Below are 25,230 nucleotides of genomic sequence, written 5' to 3'. Positions count from 1 at the left end.
TTCTTATTTATTATTGACAGATTATTCCATGTCATTATGATGCTTACATCATCATATGAGATGAGCCAGTGTTTAGCATATTACATAGAATATCATTCTGATAAATCTCTTTCAAACTACAGTACCTAATTAGTTAGACTTGGATCATGTGTTGTTGCAATTAGTTACGAAGTTACAAGCCACTGCAAAGTAATTCCGTCTGTGGCATCTGCAGACTTTAACAAAATAATTATAATTTAAGACTGTTTTTGTAAAATAATTTAATTGAAAATTTGTTTGTGCTATGTTTCTTTAAAAACACATGGTGCGTTTTTTTTTTTTCAATATTTTGTTCTAATGTGATGACATTTATATTTCATGTATTATAAACTTGACTTAAACTGAAAAATAGGACAGTCTTCATTTACTTACACTTGCTTATCCTCATGTAAGTCCTATGAAAGCCCATTTATACCACTGGAATACAAAATATAAAAAAAGTAATTGGTGCTTTTTATCTGACAATTCTGACTTTTTCTCACAATTGCATAATACAAATTGAGAAAAACGAGATATAAACTCGTAATTGCGAGAAATAGGAGAAGTGATTTTATATATCACAATTCTGACTTTATTTTTCAGAATTGCAACTTTTTATTCTCAAAATTGGAACTTTTTCTCAGAATTTTGTAATACAGCCTTGCAGTTCTGACTTTTTTCCTCAGAACTGCATAATACCAAATTAGCAATTCTGGCTTTTCAGAATTGTGAGATATAAACTCGCAATTGCTAGTTATAATGTCAGAATTTTGAGATATAAACTCGTAATTGCGAGAAATAGTCAGAATTGAGAATATATATTACAATTCTGATTTTATTCTCAGAATTGCGTAATACAAACTTCTGACTTTTTTCTCAGAAATGTGTGATAAACTCTCAAAATTCTGACTTTTTCCTCACAATTGTTAGTTTACATCTCACAATTCTTGACTTTTTTTTCTCAGAATTGTGATATAAACTCGAAATTGCTAATTATAAAGTCAGAATAGCGAGATATAAACTTGCAATGACGAGAAATAGTGAGAATTGAGTTTATATATCACAATTCTGACTTTGTTTCTCAGACTTGCAACTTTTTTTCTCAGAATTGTGTAATACAAACTCACAATTGCGAGTTAAAGTTAGAATAGCGAGATATAAGCTCACAATTGCAAGAAATAATGTCTGAATTGTGAGTTTATATATCCCAATTAAGATTTTATTTCTCAGAATTGCAACTTTTTCTGAAACTTGTGTAATACAAACTCGCAATTGTGAAATATAAGCTTGCAGCTAGAAGAAATAAAGTCAGAATTGCAAGTTTATATATCACAATTCTGACTTTGTCAAAATTGTGACTTTTTTCTCCGAATTGCGTAATACAAACTCGCAATTATTTTTTTTTTTTTTGCTTTTTCTTGCAATTGTGGTAAACATCTGGTAATTCTGGCTTTTTTTTCTCAGAATTGTGAGATATAAGCTCGCAATTGTGAGAAATAGTCAGAATTGTTTATTTATCAGAATTGTGACTTTTTTCAGAACTGTCTGACATAAACACAGTTGTGTGGTATAAAGTCAGAATAGCGAGATGTAAGCATGTTTACATCACAATTCTGACTTTCTCAGAATTGTGAGATATAAACTCGAAATTGCGAGAAATAGTCAGAATTGAGAATATATATTACAATTTTTATTTTATTTCTCAGAATTGCGTAATACAAACTTCTGACTTTTTTCTCAGAAATGTGATATAAACTCTCAAAATTCTGACTTTTTCCTCACAATTGTTAGTTTACATCTCACAATTCTTGACTTTTTTTTCTCAGAATTGTGATATAAACTCGAAATTGCTAATTATAAAGTCAGAATAGCGAGATATAAACTTGCAATGACGAGAAATAGTGAGAATTGAGTTTATATATCACAATACTGACTTTGTTTCTCAGACTTGCAACTTTTTTTCTCGGAATTGTGTAATGCAAACTCACAATTCTGACACTTTTTCCAGATTACATATAAACTCACAATTGCAAGTTAAAGTTAGAATAGCGAGATATAAGCTCACAATTGCAAGAAATAATGTCAGAATTGTGAGTTTATATATCCCAATTAAGATTTTATTTCTCAGAATTGCAACTTTTTCTGAAAATTGTGTAATACAAACTCGCAATTCTGACTTTTTCTCAGAATTGTGTGATATTGTTATAATGGTGCACGTGCTGGACGGACGAGACGAGACAATATACAATAAACACTATCTTTTAATATATATCCTTAGAATAACAGGCTGGAACATCCACACACGAACACAATCAACGATTAAAGACCGACATTGAACTCAAGAACCAAACAGACTTATAAAGACAGACTAATTACTAAACACAGGTGACGGTGATGACACAGATGATGGGGCTAAACCAAAATGACACAGATCAACAGGGGGAGACAATGGGCGAAACCAATAGAACAGACATGAACTGACAGAACTGTGACATTACGCCCCCCTCCGAAAAGGCGCGTCCTCGCGCCGTAGAAAGAACAAACAAAAATGAACAAGAGGGACAAGAAAACAAAACAACAGAGTCACTGGAGGAGGCTTCGGCGGAGGACGCGATACCAGGAGGGGGACCAAAACAAAAGTCCAGGTGGCAGAACAGACAGTCCAAGGGGGCGACGACGGAGGGAGGAGCCAGGGAGGAGACAGGAGGGATCCAGGGCAGGAGGAACAGACCCAGACCACAGCCATGATGACGGCCCACTGTGGAGCCGACGGAGGGAGGAACCATGGTGGACGAAGGCGTGCCGACTCCATGGGGCCGACCGACAGAGGCGGAGCAGATGGAGTAGGAGCCCGAGGCGAAGACGGAGAGCCGATGATCCGGGGTGACGCCGAGGATCCGGAGGGCCAAGGTGGAACAGGCTCTGGCGCCCGAGGCGGAGGCGGAGGCGGAGTCCCGGAGATCCGAGGCGGAGCCGGAGCGACAGAGGATGGAGGCTGTGCCCGCAGGAAGGAGGAGTCCCAAGGAGCCGGTGGGACGGCGCGACGAGGCACAGCCGGAGGAGCAGAGTCCTGAGGAGCCGATGGAGTGACGGCTGACCCGGGGCGGAGCCGGAAAGACGATGGAGCCCGGTGGAGCTGGTGGATCGACGGGCGACGGTGAAGAGGAGGGCGTCGAGAGCCGTGGTGGAACCGCGGGGTCGAAGGGCCGAGGCGGAGTCCTGGACTCGGAGGCTGGAGGCGGAGCTGAGGGATCCTCCAGCCGAGAAGCCGAAGGAAGCTGGCAGTCCCGCGGCGAGCCCACTGCACAGGTGGTGGGCTGAGGGTGAGCTGGGGGACTGACTGCTGACCTGGGAGACTTTGGGCGGCTGGGCAGAACCAGCGGGGACTCAGGACGGCTGGGCGGAACCAGCGGGGACTCAGGACGGCTGGGCGGAACCAGCGGGGACCAGGCAGATTCAGACAGACGAGGGCGGGTGGGAGGGAAGTCTATGCAGGTCAGTGGCTCAGAGAAAAAGTCTATTAAGTCACATGAGTTATCTTGGGCAAGATCCGAGAAGAAGTCTATTAAATCCCCAGAATTAGATCCAAGCTCACCCTCAGCGGTGGTGCAGTGGGCAGGGCTCTCTATCGCCCTCTCTTGCTCCACGTGACAATCCACCGTCACGGATGTTGATGCCGGCTCTCGCACCTGGTCAGATGGGTCAGGCTCTGTCGCTCTCGGCTCTGGCACTCCATCTGCGGTGGGCTCGGGCTGTAACTCCGCATGTCGGGGTGATGTTTGGCTGGGTTCTGGGTCGTGAGTGGGGCTGACGTCCTCCTCGACGACGCCGACAGTCCAGGAAGATTGGCAGGACGCCAGCACCCACTCGATGAAATCCGGCAGGCTCTCTTGAGGACCCTCCCCGGATAGCAGCGTCTTGGTGGCAGAGTTCAGTCCTAGGTGGTAGTAGACGCATAGGCTGCTATCCGGGAAGTGTGACTGGTTAGCCAGGAGGAGAAACTCACGTGTGTGGTCCTCAAGAGAGTGTTCCCCCTGCCTCAGGAGGATCAGGAGAGCAGTAGGGTCCATGATACACCGAAAAAATAAACACTGAGTAAAAAACGAGAAAAAATAAACGCAGGGAAAACGTGCCGGGTAAACTGTTGAGGTCGGTCTTTCTGTTATAATGGTGCACGTGCTGGACGGACGAGACGAGACAATATACAATAAACACTATCTTTTAATATATATCCTTAGAATAACAGGCAGGAACATCCACACACGAACACAATCAACGATTAAAGACCGACATTGAACTCAAGAACCAAACAGACTTATAAAGACAGACTAATTACTAAACACAGGTGACGGTGATGACACAGATGATGGGGCTAAACCAAAATGACACAGATCAACAGGGGGAGACAATGGGCGAAACCAATAGAACAGACATGAACTGACAGAACTGTGACAGATATAGACTTACAGTTGCTAGTTATAAAGTCAGAATTGTGAAATATAAGCTTGCAGCTAGAAGAAATAAAGTCAGAATTGCAAGTTTATATATCAAAATTCTGACTTCGTCAAAATTGTGACTTTTTTTTCTCCGAATTGCGTAATACAAACTCGCAATTCTTTTTTTTCTTTTTCTTGCAATTGCGTTTACATCTGGTAATTCTGACTTTTTTTCTCAGAATTGTGAGATATAAGTTCGCAGTTGTGAGAAATAGTCAGAATTGTTTATTTCTTAGAATTGTGACTTTTTTCAGAACTGTATGACATAAACACCTTTGCGTGGTATAAAGTCAGAATAGCAAGATGTAAGCATGTTATATAAGCATGAGATATAAACTCGAAATTGCCTTTAAAAAAAAAAATCAGAATTGTAAGTCGCAATTACTTCTTTTTTTAATAATTTTTTTTTTTATTTAATGACGGAAAGGGCTTCCATACAGTCCAAATCTGTATGACTTTCTTTCTTCTCCTGAACACAAAATAATATATTTTGAAGAATGTTAATAACCAAACAGTCTCAGTTCCCATTGACTTCTATTTTTGTCCATACAATGTAAGCCAATGGGAACCGAAACCGTTTAGTTACCAACATTCTTTAAAATATCATCTTCTGTGCTCCACAGAAGAAAGAAATCGTTGGACTGACATCAGGATGAATAAATAATGACATCATTTTGGGTGGACTGTTCTTGTTCAAATATGTTTTCACATATATTCAACCAACAGACCAGCCCACCGCGCATAACATTTCAGCATAGTCTGATTGCAATTCATGATTACGCAATATCAAATAACTAAATTAGTCGAGTTAATCCACCTTTCCAACGAGAGAATGATTAAAATATAAATGCAGCCTTGCGCTTACAGTAGCATTGTGTTGGGTCGCGATAAAACGAACCCATTGAACGGCGGCGTTTGATGTAGGGCTGTTTAATTTAAAACTGTATTGTGATGGAAATCAGGGGAGGGAGACAGACAGCAACGGGAAGACAGGGAATCTCCTTGGTGATAATGTAACCCCTCCCTCCCTCCCCTTGCAGCCCTCCAGTGACGCAGCAGTCCGTGTGTGTGAGAGAGAGCGGAGCCACGAGGTGCTGCTGCCTCAGAGGACGACGTCACCCAGAGCTCCCTCCTCCTCCTGGACCGGGAGGTAAGCAGTCGCACGCCCGCTCTCACATGCAAGCAGCGCTTGAGAGCACGCACACCCTTTCTCTCTCTCTCTCGTCTCTCATTTCTCACTCTTGTCAGTCCGTCTTGCATGTAATCTGTCCAGCCCTGCCTCTTTGTCACTTTATTTTTATCTCTCATCTCCCCGAAGTCATTCTCTCTCGCACTCAATCACACACACACACACTCGTCCGAGAATGTGCTGCATTGCCGTGCGCTCCTTCCTATGGATCTGTTTGGCTTGTGAGGGATCTTAAACTAGAAGCTCCAGAGCGCAGAGAGAGGGACGTCAGGCTGTTGCAGGAAGTCTCCTCGATTCCTCCAGGTCAATGTGGTAAGTCGGCGCCGATGCCGACATGGGCAGCAGGCGTGCAGTGGCCCCGGACCCGCGCCTGGACGGCAGGTTAATGCCGGCCGCTTTGGTGGAACAGGAGGAAGACGAGGATGAGGACGAGTCTTCTGATACCAGCAGCGCCGACCGAGCTACCGTGCCCACGTTCGACGTGCCGTATTTCCGTTACATTGATGAGGAGGGCACGGAGGAAGAGGGCGAGGAGGAAGGCTGGTGCAGCAGTCGCTCCCTGTCCTCCATCGAAGAGGAAGACTCCAGTGACTCTTCTGTCTCCCACAGGTACGCTGCCGTGCCCGCCGCCCCAGAAAAGGTTCTGGAGCATCTCCTGGGCCACCTGAGGCTGGATGAGGAGCAGAAGAGCCCACAGAGCAGAGAGACAGGTGAGTCGTAACCTTTCTGCACTGATTTTGAGGTAAAAAATCTGACGGGTGTTTTTGGATTCTTCAGGCAAGGATTCAGTATACTTTTAATTTATCCTATAATTCATGACTTGGTATGAGTTTCAGATCAGTGGCTGCTGTAAGTGTTTTTAGTTCACTATAGAAATCTGAAACAGGGCTGTTATCGTTAACCGGAACTTGTTAGAGTTTATTTTAAGCAACAATTCTTGCTATTAACCAACCTAACTGTGACTTTTGCCTCAAGAAACTTCTAATTTGTTGCTTATTAATAGTTAGTAAGGTAGTTGTTACGTTTAAGGTAAGATTAGGGATGTAGAATATGGTCATGCAGAATATCCGCTTCATAAGTACTAATAAACAGCCATTATATTAATAATAGGTATGCTAATAAGCAACTGGTTAATAATGGGAGTTAGTCTGTATACTAAAGTGTAAGCCAAAAACTAAAACTGTTAACTTTTTGTTGGTTGAAATAAAGCTAATATGTGACCCTGGACCACAAAACCAGTCTTAAGTCGCTGGGGTACCTTTGTAACAATAGCCAAAAATACATTGTATGGGTCAAAATTATTGATTTTTCTTTTATGCCAAAAATCATTAGGAAATTAAGTAAAGATCATGTTCCATGAAGATTTTTTTGTAAAATTCCTACTATAAATATATTAAAATGTAATTTTTGATTAGTAATATGCATTGTTAAGAACTTAATTTGGAGAACTTTAAAGGTGATTTTCTCAGTATTTTGATTTTTTTTTTTTGCACCCTCAGATTCCAGATTTTCAAATAGATGTATCTCGGCTAAATATTGTCCTATCCTAACAAACCATACATCAATTAGAAAGCTTATTTATTGAGCTTTTATGTGATGTATACATCTCAGTTTTGTAAAATTTAACCTTATGACTGGTTTTGTGGTCCATGGTCACATATAGATAGATAGATAGATAGATAGATAGATAGATAGATAGATAGATGATAGATAGATAGATAGATAGATAGATAGATAGATAGATAGATAGATAGATAGATAGATAGATAGATAGATAGATAGATAAAAAAAAACATAGTCAAAACAAAAAATTATTTAGACACCGGATATAATTTTTTAAAATTTTTTTACTAGTGGATGCAGGACACTAGAGTTCATTTATGTAAGTGAGGACAGCAAAAAAGGGAACTGTGACATATTATACCCAAAAATTCTTCATACAGTGGACAAGTAAAATTTATAAAAGAAATAAATTTGATTTGTCAGTTTAATCTGACTTTTTATCTGACATAATTTCATGAATTTCTTCTGACACTTTTTAATTCTTGAGTTCTTGTCATATTTTATGACCATTTTCTAAACTCTAGTGAATAAACTGTGATAATGTGAGAAGTTTTTGTAGGTGTCTGAATACATTTTGCTTTGACTAATTCATTTGTGATTATTAAAATGAATTTATTCTGACACAGTTTAACTCTTGAGCTCTTGTCATATTTTATTACTATTTTCTAAACTATAGTGAATAAACTGAGATAATGTGAGAATATTGTTGAAGGTTTCTGAATACATTTTGGTTTGACTGTATCTTAAAAGATATACAATTCAAGCTGAAAGTACTAAATTTATTAAAACTAAAACAGCAAATATAAAATAAAATAGAAAATAAAAAATAGAAAGCTAATTTAAATAAATAAATAGATCAAATGACAACCTAAACTAAAATACTAAAAATTTACTGAAAATATAAAAATCAAATTCAAAACATTAATAAATATTATAATGTTATGCAATAGTACTAAACCAGTTTATTTCAAATAATAATTGAATCATCATCTTGAACGTGATCGTCCCTTGTAGTTCACCCAAAAATGAAAATTCTCATCTTTATAGTGGTCCAAACCGTAAACGACTTCCCTTCTTCTATGGAAAACAAAAGAAGATATTTTGAAAAATGTTTTTCTTCCATACAATGAAAGCCAATGGTGTCCAATGTGTTTTGAAATCCGCTGACTTTCATTACCCTGCTGAAAAAACAGCTAAAACCAGCTGAGGGTGGTTGGCTGGTCTTAGCTGGTTTTAGCTGGAAGTAGCTGGTTTAAGCTGGTCTCCCAGCTGGGAAAGTGGCCAAAACCCCTCTAAAACCAGCCTGCTGACCAGCTATGACCAGCTAAAACCAGCCAACCAGCCTAGGCTGTTTTTAGCTGTTTTTTTTTCAGCAGGGTATATGGACCAAACAGAACAAGTCTGTTCAAAATGTCATCTTTTGTGTTCTGCAGAAGAAAGAAAGTCATACGGGGTTGGTAAAAGTGGGTAGTGAAAGTGAAAATGAAAAGTGGGTGAATGAATACAGAATTGTCATGTTTTTAGAAAGATGTCCCTGAATCTAATACATGGACCAACCCTAAGTCTGAAAAATCATCTGGAAACCTATGAAGAAAACTAAATAAAAATGTTTTTTTCTCAATCAACTATGCATCTGCCAACATTGTCCAAAAATGTTGGTGTGTGTGCTTCAAACCGCAATATATCTCCAGGTTTTGTTTTTGAGCTATAATGTTAATGATGTGATAGTGGTGATCTACTTTTAGCTGACTGCCCCACTATATTCTATCCTGCTGGTACTGAGTTATTATCTCCTGCTGGCTTCAGTGCTTTGCCGTCATGGATGGCATGCTGCACTCCATGTTTAGCTGGCAACAGTCAAACAAAGTGGGCAGACTGTGGGGCAGTTCCACCTATTGGGTGTATATCATGTCATTTATCATTTAAATACTTAAAATTCTTCAATGGTTACAGCGTAATCATATCTGGGTCATATGAGGTAAAACTGTAGTACTGTTGGAGACATAAATATTCTGCCTCCCAGGCTCTGAGGCTCAAAACATTTTTGATTTTCCAGTAGGAATGGTTGTTGTAAAGGTATTGATTTGAAATCTCCATAGGGAACTGAAAATCTCTGTTGCCCTGAAGCCATTAGGTCTGGGTCAAATATGTAGTGAAACGCTGGGATTTGTTCGTCTTATAAAGCGTTCTTCATACAGTATGTTGTACAAAGAAGCAAATTCAAGTTTATTTACAGTAGTTTGAGTGCACTCTTCTTTGGTATTTTGAATGGCTGAAGTCGTGTGTGTTAGATATCAAGCTATTATGTCTCTCAGACTAGATTAGAGGAATGAATAAGTGTTCTTCCCTTCCGAAAAAGCCTGACTCTGCGGAGGCCGGGCCCCCCTCCCTCTGTATGGCGAGCCAGTCCAGCGGAGTGAGTTCTAACCTCATTAAAGACATTGATAGCTAATCGCTATAGTTCAGCTCACTTCTCTGTTGTGCGCACACAGTCTGTCGGTTTAAATCCTGCACTGCTGCTGCAGTTCTTCTGTCTGCTTTCAATGCAGTTCTAGAACTCTCTTGCACTGCTGAACACAGGAAACCATGTTGTTTGGATAACCAGTACAACCAGACCACTTATACTTATAATAATGAACACAAAGTACATGTATCATGAAGTGCAAATACTTTTAAACAGGGAGTTTATGCAAAAATACAAATTCAGTTACTATTTTTTACCAAATTGCCATTTACTCGCACTCATGTTGTTCTAAACCCTTATGATTGATTTTCTTCTGTGGAGCACAAAAGGAAATGTTCTGAAGAATGTTTACGTTGCCGTTTTCCATACAATGAAAGTGGATGGGGACTGGAGTTTTCAAGCTCCAAAGAGGACAAAAAAGCACCATAAAATTGTATATCCAAGTTATCTGAAGTCAACACCTTTCAGAATCAGCGAAATGGTAATTATTTTACCAAAATAAGAGGGATCATACAAAATAATTTTCATTTAATATCGACCTGAATAAGATATGTCACATTAAAGATGTTTACATATAGTCCATAAAAGAAAATAATAGTCAAATTTATAAAAATGACCCGTTCAAAAGTTTACACACACTTGATTCTTAATATTATGTTGTTACCTGAATGATCCACAGCTGTTTTAGTTCATGTTTGTCCTGTTCTTCTAAAAAAAAATCCTTCAGGTCCAACAAATTCTTTGGTTTTTCAGCATTTTTGTGTATTTGAACCCTTTCCAACAATGACTATATGACATTGAGATCCATCTTTTCACACTGAGGACAACTGAGGGACTCATATGCAACTATTACAGAAGGTTCAAACACTCGCTGATGTTCCAGAAGGAAACACGATGCATTAAGAGCTGGGGGTGAAAACTTTTGAACGCAAAGAAGATGTGACATTTTTCTTATTTTGCCTAAATGTCGTGTTTTTTTTTTTTCATTTAGCACTGCCCTTCTGAAGCTACAGAAGATACTTGCATGTTTCCCAGAAGACAAAATAAGTTAAATTTACCCTGATCTCTAAATTCCAAAAGTTTTCACCCCCAGCTCTTAATGCGTTGTGTTTTCTCCTGACACATCAGTGAGCATTTGAACCTTCTGTAATAGTTGCATATGAGTCCCTCAGTGTGAAAAGATGGATCTCCAAATGATAGTCATTGTTGAAAAGTCTTTCGTTGTATGTTAAAGAACAGCTTGAACATTCTGCTAAACTTCTCTGTTTGTGTTCTACACAAGAAAGCAGATTTTTTTTTGTTGAACTATTCCTCTAAAAGCTTTGTGCTGATGAAGTATATCTCTTATTGTCACCTTTCCACGATAAACAAAGATTTGTAGGTGTTGTCAGAATTAACAATGACATATTGGTGGTAGAAAAGGCCGCAATGATCTATGAACTGTCAGATGAAGTGGATTCACTCCTAACTGCCTGGTAAGCTCTATTCTATTGGGAGGGTTTTGTCCACAATATAAAGCTAGTATGGTTTAAATGGTATGACGGATAATAAATGAGGTTGTTTTTTTTTATGAAATTTTTGAAATGCACCGTCATTGCATTGGCTTAGAATGCCTGGTGATCGATGCATAGTTTTCTAAGGCTGTGCATGCATCGGTGTATGTGTGCAGTATATTTCTTTGTATTGGTACAGAATTGTCTGTTCTTGTGAGCAGAGAGAGACAAAGAAAGACTCAGACAGACAGAAGGAGAGACAGAGATTCCCAGAGGACAGGTCTCGGGGGATGTGAAGCTTGCCGGTGTATTATGTGGGATTGTCATGCTTGCACTCCCCCTCACATGTGTAGGGAGTTTGATATGGCTCTGTATTGATTTCATACAGCTTCTGATGTATCCATCAGCTGATCCCATATGAATTCTGTGTTTACATCCTGCAGCTTCTGTACACAAAGGGATTTAAATGTTTGTTGTTTAACGTATGAAGCCGAAGGGAAGCGTGCAGTAAAAGTATTGATCCGCTTATGGAGAGCAGAGGTTGTTTTATTGTTTTTCCAAATGAAAGGTATCCAGTCAACTGTAGAACTCCCTACAGAGCTGGAGATTTTGGCATCTCACAGTGCTAATAAATACAGGACCAATAAGATGTGCAATGAAAGAGAGAGAGTGGTAGTGGTTTTGATTCCAAGCTTTTGTTTGATTTTTATGGTCAAACATGCAAGAAATGTTACAGTTTTACAATGGTGATTCATTCAGAATAGTGTTTTTGTTGTAATGCTGTCATGTGTTTTCTGCTTTTAGTCTATGTGCGTTCGCATGAGGTTGAAGGACTCCAGGAGAATTCTGCCGATAGCAAAGAAACAGATGGGTTGCGGAAGAAATCTGATCAATTTCATTGCCGATTCGTCTTTGATTATTTCGGTGATAATGTTTATTGATCCTCAAGCCAAGAGGCTGGATTGGTTTATTGTATTTTTGGACTCTAGCATCTGTTCAATGAATTTAATGTTTCCTTTGTGTCCAATATGAACCATTTTCTCCAGTAATATTCAGTTTTCAGTGCTCCACATGTAATCATGAAAAGTCAACTTATAGATCAGTGATCTGATGTTTCACACTGGTAAAAGTTTCTATATGAAATGCAGGTAAAAATGCTTTTAATGTTCATATAATTATATAGAGAAACTCATAACACTCATTGGGGTCCAAAAGTTTAAGACTTAGAAATAAACGGGTAATTTTGGAACTTTTGAATTTAAAACTAAAATTGGATATAGAAAAACAAAAGAGATAAATGCTAAGAGATGCCAAAATACATACTTCTGAGTCAGTAGAATCTTCTTCTTCTTCTTCTTCTTCTTCTTATTATTATTATTATTATTATTATTATTATTATTATTATTATTATTATTAATATTTAATCAAAATAAATTAATAATTTTATTCAGCAAAGAATACAATACAATTTTTAAATAAAAGAAATAAAAATAATTATTCAGCAAAGACACATTTTGTTTTTAATTTTAATTTTTGTTTTTACTTTTTAATTTAAAACTAAAATAAATTAATAATATTAATAAATTCCAAAATGCATTACAGTTCAAAACTTCAGGGTCTGTAATATTTTATTATTATTATTTTATATATATATCTTTAATTTTATTCAGGAAAGACGCATTTTGTTTTGGGACTTCTGAATAAAAAAAATGGAAATAAAAATAAAAGATACAAATACTAAATTTATTAATGTTCAAAACTTAAGATTTTATTATTATTATTATTATTATTATTATTATTATTATTATTATTATTATTATTATTATAACATATTCAGCATAGACACATTTTGTTTTGGGACTTAAGAATGTAAAAGAAAAAAAATAATATAAGAATAAAAAAGATACAAAAACTAAAGTTCCAAAATACATTACTGTTTAGGGTCAGTAAGATTATTTTATTTATTTATTTAGTATAAAAAATATTCATATTCAGCAAAGACACTTTTTGTTTTAGGACTTGAATTTAAAACTAAAATTGGATATAAAAATAAAAAAAAAAGATACAAAAAAAAAAAAAAACCAAAATACTGTTCAAACCTTAGATAAGATTTTATTATTATTATTATTATTATTATTATTATTATTATTATTATTATTATTATTATTATTATTATTATTATTATTATTATTAAAAAATAATATATAATAAATAACAATAATGTTTTGGGACTTTTGAATTTAAAACAAAAATTGGATATAAAAATAAAAAAATATACAAATACTATGAAATACCAAAATACATCACGGTTCAAAACTTAAAAAATATGATTTTATTATTATTTAAAAATAATAATATAATAATAATTTTATTCACCAGACACAGTAATTTGATCAAAAGTGACAGTAAACATTTAGATTTTTTCTGAGATTTTTATTTTAAATAAATGCTGTACTCTTGATCTTTGTATTTATACAAGAATCCGATAAAAAATATTTTTTTACCACATTTTCAAAAAAATTATCAAGCAGCACAACTGTTTTTAACACTAATAATGGGTGGAATATTCAGCACTGCAAGAAATACATTTAAAAACATGTTAAAATAGAAAAGTATTTTAAATCATAATAATATTTCACAATATTACTGTTTTTACTACATTTTTGATCAAATAAATGCAGTCTTGATGAGCATAAGACTTTTAAAAACTGTATCTTGCCACAAACTACATTCATATTTTACTTAAACTTCCTTTTAAATTATAATTGGAATAATATAATTTGTAAGGAAAACATTTATCTACTTCGCATTCGAAAGTAAAAACATTTAGATTTACATTTAGATCAGGCTGGGAAATGATGTTGTAGTAACATGTGTTTGTCCAGTGTTCTTTAACAGTCCGATAGTCGATATTGAACAAATATGATAAAGCACAAGCTCATGTGCTTCTGTAAGGGATGCAGATTGGTTTTCCCTGATCCAATCTCTTCTATTTCTGCCTTAAATGAAGTCAATCACCTGAACCGCGCTCTGGTGGGATCTGTGTTCAAGGCCTGCTGAGGGTAATTGGCGAGCTCTGGTCAATGAGCGATAATCAAACCCTGTCCACATGCTTGACGGAGAGACTTGTGGGAATGGCTTCATTGATGATAATAACTTTGCTCACACCAAAACTGCTGAACACTCCCACACGAACCCTGCGCATAATGGGCCCGAAGCTGTCAGAGCTTATTATCCATGCTTTATGAGCACGATTTATGCAAAACGGGGATAATTTGAGTAAAATACTTCCTCCAGACATCAAAAACAAAAGGGGAGTGAGTGTGTAGAGATGTGCTTTTCAAGGCTGCTGGTAAATTTGGTGCAAACACTTAATGAGATGGAGTTGTTTAAAGTCAGCCGTCTGTCTCACCTACTCATTAACTGTAACAGTCTCATTTTCTTTTTTTCTGCACGCTCTGGTTTCTTGCATGCATCTGTCAATATCATAAGCAGCTGACCGGGTCTGTGCCTGCAAAGCCATGAACTGTGGTTTCCCTCAGCTGTCCATCAAAGCACCAGACAGCAGCTCATTTGACCTCCAGGGTTTGCCTCTGTCATTGAGGTGGTCATTAACTTTCAGCTTTTTTGACATCATGTTTTCAAGTCAAGCTGACACGCTCTGTCTGATCGTTCCTGCAGTGTGGGTGGATGAGCTTGAAAGAGCTTGGAAGATGCAAGAGACACCAAGAATATAGTTAGACCTACTTTTTCACTCTGAGAGCAAACACAAAACCTTGTTTCTGCTGTCATTTAGCCAAGGTTTTTGCAACCAAATTCTCTCGCAGAACAATTTCCTGTAATGAGAGTTTCTAGACGTCTCAGTATTCATAAGGATTGCAAATGAGATCTTCTCAGGAACCATGTCCTGAAATGCTTTTAGGAAAAATGTCATTGACATTTACTCCATAATGAGACATTATTTTTATGACAATTAAGCACACTACCTTTTGACATTCTTGTTACTACAATGAATGTGTTTATTGATTGATTTTAGTCCAATTTTGTCAAATCGAGTACTCGCGATCAATCGCATCAAACACATACATGTATATATTTAAGAAACATGTAAAATATATTAATATTTCTATATCATATAAATCATAAAAATATATATGTGTGTGTGTGTATGTATGTATATTAAGTTGTACTTTTTTCAAATAATTCTTGTTCATATTCACATTAATACATATTACTTTAATTTTAAATCAATGTACATTAAAAAACAAACCAAAAAAATTCCAAACATATTTTTTCACATTACAGTAATGGGGATGAGATTTATTTTGTGTTACAGTAATGAGAATTAGATTTTACGGTTATGGTAATGAGAATAAAAAGTATTTTGTGGTACAGTAATTAAAATTATTATTTTTTCTATGATACCGTTTTGACAGTGAGGTTTTTTTTTGTTACGGTAATGATTGATTTAGATTTTACTATTAAGGTAATGAGAATTAGATTTATTTTGTGTTATAGAAATGAAAAGGAGGTGAATTTTGTGGTACAGTAATTAAAATTATTATTTTTTTCTATGATACCGTTTTGACAGTGAGGTTTTTTTTTTGTTACGGTAATGATTGAATTAGATTTTACTATTAAGGTAATGAGAATTAGAATTTATTGATTTTTTAGGTTTTTTTGTGTTACAGTAGAGAGAGAATTAATTTTTTCTGTTGTGGTAATGAGAATTAGATTTTATTTTGTGTTATAAAAATGAGAAGGAGATGAAATTAGATTTATTTTCCTATGATAAGGTAATGACAGTTTTTTATTACCGTAATGAAAGTGAGATTTTTATAGAAATAAGATGTATTTTGTGGTACAGTAATTTTGTTTTTGTTGTTGTTGTTACGGTAATGAGAGAATGAGATTTTTCTGTTATCGTAATGTGCATGAGATTTATTTTTGGTTCTATAAATGAGAATATGTATTTTGTGGTACAGTAATTAAAATGAGATTTTTTTTCTGTGATACAGTAATGACTGAGGAGTTTTTCGTTACGGTAATGAAAGAATGAAATTATTATGTTATGGTAATGAGAATGAGTTTTATTCAGTGTTAAAAAAAATTAGAAGGAGATGTATTTTGTGGTACAGTGATGCAATTATACGGTAATGAGTGAAAAAAAATTATGTTGTGGTAATGAGCATTTATTTTGTGTTATAGAAATGAGAAGGAGATGAATTTTGTGGTACAGTAATTAAAATTCGATTTTTTTATGATATGGTAATGACAGTAAGCTGTTTGTTGCGGTAATGAGAGCATGAGATTTTTCTGTTATGGTAATGAAAGCATAAGATTTATTTTGTATGTTGTGGTACAGTAATTAAAATAAGGGTTTTTTTTTTTCCTGTGATGCAGTAATGATTGAGAGGGCTTTTCGTACGGTAATGAGAGAATGAGGTTTTTCTGTTATGGTAATGAGCATGAGATTTCTTATTGTTAAAGAAATGAGAAGGAGATTGTTGTACAGTAATTAAAATGAGTTTTTTTTTTCTATGATAACTAAGGTAATGACTGATGTATTTATTTATTTATTTATTATGGTTACCGTAATGACAGAATGAGATTTTTCTGGGACGGATTTAAAATTAGTTTTTTTTATTCTATGATACAGTAATAACAGTGAGGTTTTTTTTTTTTTTTTTGTTATGGTAATGAGAGAAGATGATTTTTCAGTTATGGTAATGAGGATGAAATGTATTTTGTTTTACTGTAATACTGTAAAAAAAATAATGTTTGAAGCAGATGTCATTACAAATCTCATCAGACTGAGATTTTAAAACAAGCAGTTGATTCATAAATTCATACGACCTTCATGCTGTGAAAATACAAAGTGAAGGCAAGACAATGAACACACAGGGGCGTAGCTACATAAGGTCTATAGAAATCTGATTCTGCCTTCTTAGTCATGCTCAGTTTATTGGTTTGCTACATGCACAATTACCATGGTGTGAAAAAAGGGTTTTACTTGGGAAGTCAAGTATGTCTAATCCTTTGCTGCTCTCGCATTTTCTCATGGCAGAGCAGATTTTTTTTTTTTTCTAGGAAAAGTGGCACCTTGAGCTGCAGTAAAGTCCTTCATTTTTCAGATAATGAAAAATGCGTCATGTTTTAGTGGCAGCAGAAAAAAAGAGCTGCAGAAGTGAAGTGCGAGTGAGGTTTATCTGCCGCCGCAGAGTGAGAGCGTTAATGAGAAATCTTGTGAAAGTGCCTCTGCAAATTAGCGCGTCTATGTGTGTGCGTTTGCATCCAGCTGCTGATTGGATGATTAGATCAAGTGTAACTAGTTTAGCACTGTTTCCAGTTGCACAGCACAACAAAGCTAGATCATGAAAATGCACACTTGCAGTGTAGACAGTTTCAGTGATTACAGTGGAGACTGATCAAGCTTTGTTCTTTCACTGACAAGAGTGCAGCCTTTTTCTGGTAAAGCAGTTTGATTTACCAAGTTTTAAGGTGTCATTTTAGGCTGTTAAAGGGATAATTCATCCATAATGAAAATTTCCTCATGATTTACTCTCCCTCAAGCCATCCTAGGTGTAAGGTTATATGACTTTCAAACGAATACAATCGGATTTATATAAAAAAATGTCCTGGATCTTTCAAGCTTTATAATGGCAGTGAATGGCTGTTCAGAATTTGAGGCCTTTTTTACCATAGTTTTGTTGTGATTGGTCAGATTAAGGGGGGGGGGGGGGTGTCTAATGCTGTATCATGCATGCTAAGTTATTTACACTGTTTAAGAGTTGGATTCCCATGCTAAACATGGCCAAAGTTTAAAAAAAAAAAAAAAACCCAATTTGGACATATAACAGAGTATTTCTGTGCCAAATACACACTTTCGGGTTTCTTACAAGTTTCGGAATTTTTTTTTCCGATCATGGCTATTCATGACATCCTGAAGGGTGGAACTCCTTGTATGGGCATTTCTCCCGGAAAAGCGCGCCAGCGCACACATCGACCAGAGCGAGCGCAAGAGCGCGCCCATCCACACGGACGCGCTTCATTCGACTGCATGGGACTCACTCGAGAAGAATGTTATCTCTAAAGAAGTGTGGTTTTGGTTGTAAAGCAAAGATAACCTTGCTCAGCTTCTCGAAAACCCAGCGTTACGTGAACAGTAGATGCAGTTTGTTTTTCCGTGGCAGAAACGGTGTTTTGCAAGTGTGTTTGTTGCCGAACGTTTTATAAACAATGCCCAGTTCGACGCTGGGTTTACACATCGTTTGATACTGAAAGATGAAGCTGTCCCAGCTATAAAAAATCCCGTTCATGATTCAGAACTGCAGCTGGTAAGTGAAACGGCACCAAATGTATGTGTTTTGTTGGCAATCGGCGAGCAGCACTAGTTCGTCAATCTATAGCTCCCCCCACGGCGCCCCTTCAGGAGCTCGGCTTTTTTCGGAGAGAATCGTAAAGCTGTATCTTTCTTTTGTAAATATGATAAAACTAAAGACTTTTTGGAGATATAAAGGATGCAGTACTACTCCATAGGTACTCAAGATTAACATGAGGTTGGGTGAAACTGTGTGTTATGCCCCATTTAACTAAATGTGAAAATGGCCATAGAATATCAGCAGATGCAGTGCATCGTCCAGTATCACGACTACTGTGTTTTCGGAAGTCATACTCATTTGACATACTCTGTTTTGCATTTTTGTCACAGTGTTGGAAAGTATGCCTATTCGGAGACAGTCTCTTGTCTGTCTGTCTGTCTGTCTGTGTGAGAGCGAGCACTATTGGCGGCGGTGTGTACAGCTGCTCGCGGCAGATTACCATAATGATGCGAGCAGTTCAGTAGAGCAGAACGCACAAAGCTCGAGGAAGTAAGTGTGAAATTAAGGAAGAATTTACAACGGTACCAATGCAGCACGCTCACACCGCAGCCTGCAGGAATAGTGTCACTAATAGGATTTACAGCTTATGGAGGAATCCCTCTGTCACTATACACTGCTTCAGAAAACACTCGACTCATTCATTATGCTCTCTTTCTCTCCATTCTTGCCCTGCTTCGCTCTCTGGGTTGCATAAGTCTAATTTAGCCGTAATTGAAATAAACATCAGAGTGCCTTAAATCAGACTGTGAGAAATGGCTGCGGTCTGGTAGTTTGGCTCGATTTAATTACATTTTCAGGAAACCCTAAGACCTGCATTTATACTTACCTTTTATTTAGTATTAAAACAGAAAATCACTAGCACTTTATAGCTCCTCTGACTTTTTAATTGCACAATCATTTTATACAGCTAAATATTTTCCTTTAAAACATTTATGTAAAAAGCATTCCATTGATGTATTGTTTGTTAGGATAGGATAATATTTGGCAGAGATACAACTTTTCTCTGGAAAATCTTGAAAATCTGGAATCTCCGGGTGCAAACAATCAAAATACTGAGAAAATAAAGTCCTTAGTAGTGCATATATCATACACTTGACCAGCTGCGTTCAAAATGACTTAAAAATGTTTAAAGTAAATGCTGTTATTTTGTGTATAGATGTTATTAAAATAGTCTTGAAAATATTGGTAATAAAAATGTTTCTTGAGCAATAAATTAAAATGATTATAATGTTTATTCTTTTTTTAATATATATATATATGAATATATATTTTTAAAACATTGAAAATTTTTTAATAGTTGTGTACTTGAAAGGCAAAAAAAAAAAAAAAAAAAAAAATATATATATATATATATATATATATATATATATATATATATATTTATATATTTGAAGAACTTTTTTGATCCACTTAGAATGTTGACTACTGTGTATGTGTGTGTGTGTGTGTGTGTGTGTGTGTGTGTGTGTGTGTATATATATATATATATATATATATATATATATATATATATATATATATATATATATACAGTAGTCAACATTTGAAGTGGATCAAAACTTTTCATCAAAAGTTGTCCTAAAACCAAAACAGTTCTCATTCTTGTCTTAGGACAACTTTGATTAACTTTTTTGATTCATTTCAAATGTTGACTACTATATATATATATATATATATATATATATATATATTATAATATAAAATATATATAAAAAATATTGATAATAAAAATATTTATTGAGTGCAAAATTAAAATGATTATAATTTTCTCATTTTTAAATATTCTTTTTTTAATATATAAATATTTTTTTTAAACATTGAAAAATTATCAATGATTGTGTACTTCAAAGGCCAAATTGCATAAGAAACAGTGTTGTTTTTGACAACCATCTTAGATTTAGTCTTAGTCTTTTGGACTAAAATGCTTATTAGTTTTAGTCAAATTTTAGTCACTTCTATATGTGATAATTTTAGTCTAGTTTTAGTCGAAAAAAGGGGGAAAAGTAGTTTTTTAACAAATTAATGTAGGTCAGTAAGTATTGTTGTTGGGTAGTGTCACTTGTAAGTTCTGAAAATAGCAGATCTATAGTTCAACACAATGTGAGCTTCCGGATCGGCTATTTTCAACAATAATTACAATAATGAAGGATTGTTTTAAAACATAAAAGACCAAAAAGGATGGAATGCTAAAACGGCTTGCCATAGCGGCAGATACGTTTTAGGTTTTAATTGGCATGCACAATAAGCAGAAATGTCATGCATTTTAAATGTCTGACGGACCACCCACTAACATTTTCGTCTATTCTCGTCTCGTCAACGAAAACTCACACACGTCTCGTCATGTTTTAGTCATCAACGAGCCATTTTTATCTCGTCATCGTCTCGTTATCGTCATGAAAAAAAGTGGCGTCAACGAAATGATTTCGTCTTCGTCATCGTTGACAAACAACACTGATAAGAAATTTAATTTTTTCGTACCCCACTGGCAGAATTGTCTTGTTTTAAGCATAAATCTAATTCATCTTTGTCACATTTATGCTTAAAATAATGTTTGTGCTTCTTTTGAAGGCTTATTAATAAATCATGGTGGTTTGATTGACAAATCTGATCCATTTCATTACCAGTTCATATTCGATTTTGGCGATAATGTTTATTGATCCTCTAGTCAAGAGCGTGGTTTTATTGTATTTTTGCATTCAGGCATGTGTTCGGTGAATATAATGTTTCCTCTGTGTCAAATTATGAGCCATTTTCTCTAATAATGATCATAACTTTAATTTAAAGTATCAAAGTCACTTTGAAAATCATTATTTTTTTGTGTCTCTTTAATAAAGGGTTGAATAAAGAAACACAATGTACAGATTAGCCACTTATGAATATTTTTTTTTTTGTGATAGTATGTCGATTTTATTTTATTTTTTTAATACATTTTTATTTTAGGCTATTAAAGGGACAGTTCATTCAAAATTCATCATCGAGCCATCCTAAGTGTGTATGACTTTTTTCTAGACAAATACAATCAGAGTTATATTAAAAAATGTTCTGGCTCTTCCAAGCTTTATAAGGACAGTGAAAGGATGTTTTAAAGCAAAATAAAATGCATTCATCCATCATAAAAAGCGCTCCGCACGGCTCTGGAGTAAAAAAAATTACTAAAAACATACAAGTAAAGTACAATGTTAGGTTTTGCTCAACATTGTTACATTTGTTAGAAGGTGTTCAGAATGTATGTTTAAAGCATCTGAATTACTCACAAGCCAAAAATGGATTATAATATGATGTGCGGTTTGAGGCATAGATGTAGAGATTCTGTCGATCCGAAGATCAGATGAGAATATCGATTGATGTCTGTGAGAGCGAATGGTGAAATTTAGATTCCTGTAGAGCAAATTAAAGCAGAATGAACAGTGAATGCACATCAGTCATTACGGCCTTATCAGAGTAATAGTTTCATTATGAGAGTAATAGTGTGTTTCAGTGGGATCAGCAGAGAGGTCAGAGAGTAATAGTGTGTTTCAGTGGGATCAGCAGAGAGGTCAGGCGTATTAAGGGCCATTTAATGCCCTACACTCCCTTTCTCTTCTTGTTCACTTTCTTTGTATTTTGTCTCTTTCCTTGGCACTGCATGATTAGCTGTAGTATATAGTGGGGATGGTGTGTAGTAGTGGTAAGGGCTCAGTAACCACAAAATCCAAGAACTAGCAACATTTTTACAGAATAACAAGACAGTTGAATACCGGTGCCCCTGTAATACGTGTCGAAGTTGTGGGGAAAAAAATTATTTATTTGGTGCAGTGTGCAATATGTACAACAATTTATAAGTATACTTTAAATACTTAATGTCTTCCTGGATATGCACAAAATTAAAATTCACATGTAGTGGCCCAAAAACGTGTTTGGACAGTTGTGAATATATGAAATTCAAATTAATTGCATAATAAAAAAATATATATATATATAAGTGTAACCTACAAACTAAATTATGTCAGACCTTATAATACCTCTTTTATATTTTCCCTTACCTCTCAATTGTAAGGGAAAACAATCAGAAGTGTGAGAAAAAAAGTCAGAATTGTGAGATCAACTCATTGTGAGAAAAAAGTGAGAGCTGGAAAAGAATAAATTTACAATTGTAAGGAAAAGAGGTCAGTATTGTGAGATATGAACTCACAATTGTGAGGAAAACAGTCAGAACTGTGAGATATAAACAAACAATTGTGAGGGGAAAAAAGTCAGTATTGTGAGAAACTCATAATTGTGAGGAAAACAGAACTGTGAGATATAAACACAATTGTAAGTAAAAAAAAGTCAGAACTGTGAGATATAAACACAATTGTAAGTAAAAAAAAAGTCAGAACTGTGAGATATAATCACAATTGTAAGTAAAAAAAGTCAGAACTGTGAAATATAAACACAATTGTAAGTAAAAAAAGTCAGAACTGTGAAATATAAACACAATTGTAAGTAAAAAAAGTCAGAACTGTGAAATATAAACACAATTGTAAGTAAAAAAGTCAGAACTGTGAGATATAAACACAATTGTAAGTAAAAAAAGTCAGAACTGTGAAATATAAACACAACTGTAAGTAAAAAAAGTCAGAACTGTGAGATATAAACACAACTGTAAGTAAAAAAAGTCAGAACTGTGAAATATAAACACAATTGTAAGTAAAAAAAAGTCAGAACTGTGAGATATAAACACAATTGTAAGTAAAAAAAGTCAGAACTGTGAAATATAAACACAATTGTAAGTAAAACAAGTCAGAACTGTGAAATATAAACACAATTGTAAGTAAAAAAAGTCAGAACTGTGAAATATAAACACAATTGTAAGTAAAAAAGTCAGAACTGTGAAATATAATCACAATTGTAAGTAAAAAAAGTCAGAACTGTGAAATATAAACACAATTGTAAGTAAAAAAAGTCAGAACTGTGAAATATAAACACAACTGTAAGTAAAAAAGTCAGAACTGTGAGATATAAACACAACTGTAAGTAAAAAAAGTCAGAACTGTGAAATATAAACACAATTGTAAGTAAAAAAAGTCAGAACTGTGAGATATAAACACAACTGTAAGTAAAAAAGTCAGAACTGTGAGATATAAACACAATTGTAAGTAAAAAAGTCAGAACTGTGAGATATAAACACAATTGTAAGTAAAAAAAGTCAGAACTGTGAAATATAAACACAATTGTAAGTAAAAAAAGTCAGAACTGTGAAATATAAACACAATTGTAAGTAAAAAAAGTCAGAACTGTGAAATATAAACACAATTGTAAGTAAAAAAAGTCAGAACTGTGAAATATAAACACAATTGTAAGTAAAAAAAGTCAGAACTGTGAAATATAAACACAATTGTAAGTAAAAAAAGTCAGAACTGTGAGATATAAACACAATTGTAAGTAAAAAAAGTCAGAACTGTGAAATATAAACACAATTGTAAGTAAAAAAAAGTCAGAACTGTGAAATATAAACACAATTGTAAGTAAAAAAAAGTCAGAACTGTGAGATATAAACACAATTGTAAGTAAAAAAAAGTCAGAACTGTGAGATATAAACACAATTGTAAGTAAAAAAAGTCAGAACTGTGAGATATAAACACAATTGTAAGTAAAAAAAGTCAGAACTGTGAGATATAAACACAATTGTAAGTAAAAAAAGTCAGAACTGTGAAATATAAACACAATTGTAAGTAAAAAAAGTCAGAACTGTGAAATATAAACACAATTGTAAGTAAAAAAAGTCAGAACTGTGAGATATAAACACAATTGTAAGTAAAAAAAGTCAGAACTGTGAGATATAAACACAATTGTAAGTAAAAAAAGTCAGAACTGTGAAATATAAACACAATTGTAAGTAAAAAAAGTCAGAACTGTGAAATATAAACACAATTGTAAGTAAAAAAAGTCAGAACTGTGAGATATAAACACAATTGTAAGTAAAAAAAAAGTCAGAACTGTGAGATATAAACACAATTGTAAGTAAAAAAAGTCAGAACTGTGAGATATAAACACAATTGTAAGTAAAAAAAGTCAGAACTGTGAGATATAAACACAATTGTAAGTAAAAAAAGTCAGAACTGTGAGATATAAACACAATTGTAAGTAAAAAAAGTCAGAACTGTGAGATATAAACACACTTGTAAGTAAAAAAAGTCAGAACTGTGAGATATAAACACAATTGTAAGTAAAAAAAAGTCAGAACTGTGAGATATAAACACACTTGTAAGTAAAAAAAAGTCAGAACTGTGAGATATAAACACACTTGTAAGTAAAAAAAGTCAGAACTGTGAGATATAAACACAATTGTAAGTAAAAAAAGTCAGAACTGTGAGATATAATCACAATTGTAAGTAAAAAAAGTCAGAACTGTGAGATATAAACACAATTGTAAGTAAAAAAAAGTCAGAACTGTGAGATATAAACACAATTGTAAGTAAAAAAAGTCAGAACTGTGAGATATAATCACAATTGTAAGGGAAAAAATGAGAACTGTCAGATATAAACTCAGTTCTAAGAAAAATTCAGAATTGCAATATGGAAATAATAATGACAACAAAAAGTTTATATCTCGCAGTTCTGACTTTCTGATAATTTTCTAAATTTTCACAATTCCGAGTTTATA

At 34.9% G+C, this 25,230-nt stretch overlaps 1 protein-coding gene across 1 annotated transcript in view; it reads left to right on the top strand.

Annotated features, from left to right (window-relative positions):
- LOC141342365 (rap guanine nucleotide exchange factor 5-like) overlaps positions 1-25,230 on the top strand; it is a 60,691-nt gene that overhangs the window by 14,550 nt on the left and 20,911 nt on the right. Inside the window, exons 2-3 of the mRNA XM_073846806.1 lie at positions 5,555-5,664; positions 6,313-6,413. Of these exons, the coding sequence (XP_073702907.1) occupies positions 5,555-5,664; positions 6,313-6,413 (211 nt within the window). The remainder of the gene's footprint in view (positions 1-5,554; positions 5,665-6,312; positions 6,414-25,230) is intronic.

The sequence above is a fragment of the Garra rufa genome, chromosome 9 (genome assembly GCF_049309525.1).
Source record: "Garra rufa chromosome 9, GarRuf1.0, whole genome shotgun sequence".
Classification (NCBI taxonomy): Eukaryota; Metazoa; Chordata; class Actinopteri; order Cypriniformes; family Cyprinidae; genus Garra; species Garra rufa.
This window is presented reverse-complemented; position numbering and strand designations above follow the sequence as displayed.